The 7,290-nt window shown below is 39.6% G+C and overlaps 1 protein-coding gene across 1 annotated transcript; it reads left to right on the top strand.

The window, feature by feature from the left end:
• Positions 1-3,493: 3,493 nt before the first annotated feature.
• On the top strand, positions 3,494-6,679 carry LOC131148074 (probable receptor-like protein kinase At5g59700). Its single transcript, XM_058097810.1, has one exon. It carries the CDS (start codon positions 4,247-4,249, stop codon positions 6,677-6,679), a length of 2,433 nt encoding a protein of 810 aa, XP_057953793.1. The 5' UTR covers positions 3,494-4,246.
• Positions 6,680-7,290: the final 611 nt, after the last annotated feature.

Below are 7,290 nucleotides of genomic sequence, written 5' to 3' on the forward strand. Positions count from 1 at the left end.
CTGAATTTGATGAAACCATTTTGTGGCATATGTGGCTTGGGCATATGGGTGAACATGGTATGAAAGAACTTCACAAGAGGAAACTCTTGAAAGGTATGAAAACATGTAAGCTAAATTTTTGCAAATTTTGTATTCTTGGAAAGCAAAATAGGGCACAATTTAAATCAGTTATTCACAAGACGGAAGGTATTCTTGATTACATACATTTTGATGTTTGGGTGGCTATGAGAGTGGCATCATGGGAAGGACATGTTTATTTTGTGAGTTTTGTAGATGACTACTCACGAAAAGTTTGGGTATACTTCATGCGACACAAGTCTAATATGTTTGTCAGGTTTAAGTTGTGGACAGCTGAAGTGGAAAACCAAACTGAAGAAGAATCAAATGTCTCAAGTCAGACAATGAGACCAAGTACGCTGATTCTAGGTGTATGGATTTTAGTGAACAACAGGACATTAAGAGACACTTCACTATTAGCTGGACACCTCAGCAAAATGGAGTAGTTGAAATAATGAACTGAACTCTAACAGAAAGAGCTCGGTGTCTCAGGTTTAATATAGGGCTACTGAAGAACTTCTAGGGTAAGGCAGTTAGCATGGATTATTTCTTGGTAAACTAATCAGCAAGGGCATCACTAGATGGGAAAGTGGCAGAAGAGGTATGAACGAGAAATACAGTAAACTATTTTAGATTGAAGGTATTTGGTTGTCCAACCTATGTTCAGGTGTCTAGTGAGAAGAGATAGAAACTTGATGCAAATTCTAGACTCTACAACTTTTTGGGATATCAAAAGGGTGTGAAGGGGTTCAAGCTATGGGATCCAACAGCAAACAAAGTGATGATTAGTAGGGACGTAGTTTTCGATGAGAAAGTTATGGTGAAGCGGACTCAAGTTGATAATGAAGAGAAACAGAAGCTAGAAAAATGGAGCAAAGACGAACATGTTGTGCAGGTGGAGTTAGAAACTCAGGGCAATGATAATGATCCTCCTCCCTCGGTTGCCCAAGTTCTAACTCGGGAGACTAGCAAGTTGACAATATTCTATGGAGATCCAAATGCACTATCGGACCACCACAAAGGTATGAGTTTGAAAAGTTATTATCTTATGCTTTCATTACCTGTTGTAATGATCCAACTACTTTTCAAAAGGCAGTGCACGGTCAAGAGAAAAGTAAGTAGATGGGTGCTATGATTAAGGAAATGGAGTCACTGCATAAGAATCAAACTTGGGAGTTGGTGGAGCTTCCAAATAGGAAGAGGACGATAGGTTGCAAATGGGTATATAGGAAGAAGGAAGCAATTTTAGAAAAGAAATGAGAGAAATTCAAGGCACGGTTAGTGGCAAAGGGGTACTCATAGAAGAAGGGAATAGATTATGATGAAATATTTTCACCTATGATCTGATACACTTTCATCAAAGTAGTGTTGGGGTTAGTAGCTCATTATGATCTACATTTGAAACAAATGGATGTGAAGACGGCATTTCTTCATGGTGACTTCGAGGAATAGATTTTTGTTGTACAGTCGGAGGGATTTAGTGAACCCGAGCAAGAGCATCTAGTTTGCAAGTTGAAGAAATCTCTTTACGAACTGAAATAGTCTCCAAGGAAATGGTATAAAAGATTTGATTTCTATATGATCAAGATAGGTTACAGAAGATGTGAGTATGACTGCTGCATGTATGTAAATAAGGTTGGCGATGGTTCTCTTATTTTCTTATTGCTGTATGTTGATGGCATGTTAATAGTTGTGAAAGATTTAACTAAGATAAATTAGTTAAAGGGCCCGTTGCGTAAAGAGTTTGACATGACGAATCTTAGTCCGGCCAATAAGATATTCGGGATGGAGATTCCCTGGAACAGAACTGCAGGGAGGTTATGACTATCTCAAAGCAGTCATGTGGAGAATGTGTTGGAAAGGTTCAACATGGCTTATGCTAAAATAATATGTAAACCTCTGGCAAGTCACTTTAAATTGTATACTGTTGAATGCCCAAGTACAGATTATGATATCTGAGACATGTCAAAGGACCCCTATGCTAGCGTCGTAGGGAGTTTAATGCATGTCATGGTGTGTACAAGACTAGACTTGGCGTGTGGTGAGTAAGTTTCTCTCTAATTCGAATAGACAACACTGGGAAGCTATCAAATGGATTTTCAGATATTTACGGGGTACTTCTAATTATGGCATCATGTTTGACAAGCAACAAGATAGTCCATCAGTTATGGAGTTTGTTGATGCTAATTATGTAAGGGATATGGATGACAGAAGGTCTACAATAGGTTATGTCTTTACCCTTGTGGGAAGACCTATATGTTGGAGGTTCATGGTACAATCCTTGGTAGCATTGTCTACAACTGAATTTGAATACATGGCAACTACCGAAGTCGCAAAGGAAGCCTTATGGCTTACTGATTTGGTCAAGGAGTTGGGTATACAGCAAGGTGGAGTTGTGCTACATTGTGACAGTCAGAGTGCCATTTACTTGGTAAAAAATCAAGTATACCATTCTAGAACCAAGCATATTAATGCAAGGTTTCATAGGGTCCAGGAATTGATTACTTTTTGTGAACTTGTACTGAAAAAAGTTCACATATCTGAAAACGTAGCTGACATATTGACAAAACCGGTTACTAATGAAAATTTCAAGCATTGTTTACAAAACCGGTTACTAATGAAAATTTCAAGCATTATTTGGACTTACTTCATGTCTCCAAGTGCTAAAAAGGAGATGGACCCAACCTAACGTTCCAAGTTGAAGGTGGAGCAGCGAGTTCATGTTTTTCGGTTTCTCATTCATCGACGAATCCTTGCTGCACAGCACCAATGACTTCAACATATGTTTTTCCTTCCTTTGTTTATGCACTTCACAAATTATAAGAGTCGCAAAACACAACACAACATATAAAAGAACTACATCATAATTAAATTGATGTGTCATGAACGTGTTCTTTGCTCGTTGCTCTTTATATTTCCTATTTCCTTCAAGAAGTTCTTTAAAACTCTATCCAGGAAATGAGAAAAGAAAGCATACAAGATGGTAAAACATTTACATGTACTTGAATATATATATATATATCCATGCCCCGCACCATGCCCATTCACTACACTATCAAAGAAGCAAATACTGATAAAAAAAAAAGAAGCAAACAGACTATTTGATGCATTAACCAATTGAAGTTATTGATTGCCTAGCTTATGCATAAAACCAAAGATTAGCAAAGCAACTGCATTGAAGTCAAGACTCCAGATAAAGCAATTATACGTGTGACTGCAGAACATACTTGATGCATGGAAACAGGATTTAATCAGGAATGCCTATTGCATATCAGCCCATTGCTGACTGATTCAGCAAAAAATAAAAACCTTCATGGAAGTTATTGATTGCCTAGCCAAGAAAAAAATGTGATGTATTATGATCGGGAGTATTGAGAGGTTTGATGAATAATCAATCGGGCATATGCAAAGAAGCAAACAGACTATTTGATGCATTAACCAATTAACACAGGACATACTAGCTGGTAAGATAGCATACAAACTCGTCAATCTCCATACCGTATTGCTAGGTGAAAAAACTTACAGAAGGGTTAATAATATAAGACCTTGTTCTGGTCAATTAATTTTTAGTTTTCAAAAGAGAGAATGAAATCAAAGAGAGAAGACAAGGAAAGAAGAAAGCCAATGTCAACTGCCAACATGCTGGACCCTCAAATTTTAGAAGAAAAAATAAACAAATGAAGAGCACCTATTACAACCAGTTGCTGACCATATATTGGCTGTCCATTAGATGGATATGACTTCTGCAGCTCCGCTTGCCTGCTTTCCCATTCATTCAGATTTCACTAATGTCCCTGATAAGAGAACTCAGAATTGCAGATCAAAGGTTAAAACATCCAAAAATCAACATCTGTCGCTAGAAGGCTCTTTGAGGTATTTTTCAGTCGATGGCCTGGATGCAAAAGGTTTTGGCACCACGCATATACCGCAAAAATTCTAGAAGACCGCAGCCATTTCCTGAAGCACTTACAGTCGATGGCTTTTGGCTGGTCTTACCCATTATGCTCAAGAAACAAGTGGTAATGTAATGCTGACGTAGTTCCCAGCAACTGGAGAGGGGACCAATCTGGACCAGTTCAAGATTCTAGTCCTGTACTTATCATAACAGGTCAAATTAGCCTCTAATTGCAAGTTCTAACTAACAATTCCAAGAGACTGGTAATGTTTCCTTAACCAGAGGTCAGCTTTCATGATGATGGGATATGTAAGATTTCGATCATTCATCTATGTTTCATCACTCTTGTGGTTCACATGCTTTTCTGTTGGATTTGTTCCCAGAGACAATTACCTTATAGACTGTGGATCACCCACCAATACATCAGTGGGTGATCGCATATTTGTGGCCGAGCAAGCAGCTTCAACTTTCCTCAAGGCCCAACAATACTTCTCAGCCAACACCACTGCCGCTGTGCCAAAATCCCTCAGCACCCCTGCCGAATTATCGCTCTACCAAACAGCAACCATCTTCACTGAGACCGCAAAATACATTTTCCCAATCCACCGGATGGGAAGACTCTGGATCCGCCTCTATTTCTTTCCATTTGTTTTTGAAAGTTATGACATGAGTACTGCAACTTTCTCAGTTTCCACCCAAACTCACCTACTTCTTTCCAATTTCAATCCGAACAACAACACTTCCACTGTCAAAGAGTACTCCATAAATGTCACCACAGATACGCTTTCCCTCACCTTCATTCCTTCCAGCAATTCATTAGCCTTCTTAAATGCCCTGGAAGTCGTTTCAACCCCTGATGAACTTATCAGTGACAGTGATTACCGCGCTTTCTCATCTCAGAACTTCAAAGGCCTTTCGGCTCAAGCATTCGAGACACTTGTACGAGTGAACATAGGTGGGCCAACAATCCCCGCTCAAAATGATACGCTCTGCCGAACTTGGGCGGCTGACCAACATTTCATAATTGAACCAAATCCAGCCACAAATATATCAAATATCACAGCTGTTAAGTATGTATCTGGCGGGTCAACACCTGATATTGCTCCAAAATCTGTATATGGCACAGCCATTGTAATGAACTCAACAATTGATACCCAAACAATTTATTCAAATATTACATGGGAGTTCATCGTGGATCCAGGATTTCAGTACCTTCTACGGTTTCACTTTTGTGATATTGTGGGTGAATCCCAAAACAAGATCTCTTTTGATATTCAAATTAATTCCTGGGTTGTTGCTCGAGATCCAGATCTACAAGCTTTTAGAGATGAAATTATGGGTGCTCCATTTTATCTAGATGCTATTACAGACCCACGTGAAAGCACAGCCCTTCCTGTAAGCATCATCCCTTTCTTCTTACGTGTAAATAACCCCATTTCCATTCTCAACGGGCTTGAGATCATGAAAGTGAACAATTCTATGGGCAATCTAAGTGCAAAAGTTTTGGACTCAAACCCTAACAAAGATAAAAAAAAGGTTGGTGCGATAGTGGGCGTGACCATTGGAGTGTTTATTATAGCTTTTGCTACTATACTTTTTTCTGTGGTTTGTATAGAAAGAAAAAAAAGGGCGCCACAAGGAAAGTTAAAGATAAAGATTCCTGTCAGCACCACTAGAGCTGAGTGTGACTTGAACATGGCATATCGCTTCCCCTTTGCTGCAGTTGAAGAGGCCACAAACAACTTTGACGAGGCCCAGGTGATCGGAGTTGGTGGCTTTGGGAAGGTCTACAAAGGAGTCTTACATGATGGAACAAAAGTGGCAATCAAGAGGTCGAGCCCTAAGTCTCAGCAGGGCCACACAGAGTTTTATACCGAAATTGAGTTGCTATCACAGTTCTGCCATCGTCATTTGGTTTCACTGATCGGGTATTGTGATGAAAGGAATGAGATGGTTTTGATTTATGAATATATGGAGAATGGGACCCTCAAGAGCCATCTATACGGCTCCGATTTTCCCTGCCTGAGTTGGAAGCAGAGACTTGAGATATGTATTGGAGCAGCCAGAGGTCTCCACTATCTTCATACTGGTTCTATAAAACCAGTAATACACCGTGATGTGAAGTCAGCAAATATTTTGCTCGATGAAAACCTCATCGCTAGGGTTGCAGATTTTGGCATTTCAAGGATGATACATAGGAATGACCAGATGCATGTGAGCACGGCAGTGAGAGGGACATTTGGTTACTTTGATCCTGAATATTTTAGGAGACAGCGCCTAACAACAAAATCTGATGTGTATTCATTTGGAGTGGTTTTATTTGAAGTTCTCTGTGCAAGACCTGTGTTAGATCGGTCCCTTTCAGAGGAAATGATGAACTTAGCCCAATGGGCAATGAAGCAACAAAAGGCAGGACAATTAGAACAAATAATAGATCCTTATCTCGTGGGAAAAGTAAAACCAAATTCTCTCAAAAAATTCGTAGACACAGCAGAGAAATGCTTGGCCGACATTAGTGTCAATAGGCCTTCTATGGAAGAAGTTTTGTGTTATCTAGAGCAGGCACTTCAACTTCAAGAGGCTGCTATTCTTCAAGTTGACAATTTCAATCATATCGATCCTTGTGCCTGCTGTGAACAGTATGATGCATCAAGTGGGTATGAGTATGATCCATCTGGTGTCTCCTTGCGCATGTTGTTCTCTCCAGATGGCGAAGTCTTAGGGTAAATGGCAACAGCCTTTTCAATTGGTGCTTGCAAAAATGAATTTTGTGCAATCCTACTCTCAATCCCTCAACAGGTGCAACGCCTTGTCATACCATGAGATTTTTATGAATATCACAACTCATGAAAACTAAATTTGGAAAACTGATTTGGCATTTTACTTTATTTTGACAAAAAAATTGTAGACTAATACTATCGAAATGCTTTAAAATTTTCTTTTCTTCAGATGACTTTGGTTGGCCAATGCATCAGCTGGCTGTATCCTATCCTCACACTTTTGCCGGCCAGTGGGTTCCTTCAAATCTCAACAAAGACAAAATTATCTGGCAAACTATAATATTCGCCATACATCGGCAATCTGGGGATTAATTATACCGGGAATGGTGTTTTTTGAAATTATCAAACTTCTGCTAGCTCAGCTGTTATAAATCAGGCTTAAAGCCAAGCAAGCTCCAAGGAATAAATTTTGCAGACTGCAGAGGCCATTTCGATCAGAAAAATACCTTGCACCCGACTCTAACAATCAGAGAAAATTCAGGCCAGTGGTATATTGGTCTAATACCCAATGTTGATGGCTAAACTTTGGAAAATCCTGGCCCTCAGGACTAGGGTGGG

This window comes from Malania oleifera, chromosome 2, assembly GCF_029873635.1.
Source record: "Malania oleifera isolate guangnan ecotype guangnan chromosome 2, ASM2987363v1, whole genome shotgun sequence".
NCBI lineage: Eukaryota > Viridiplantae > Streptophyta > Magnoliopsida > Santalales > Ximeniaceae > Malania > Malania oleifera.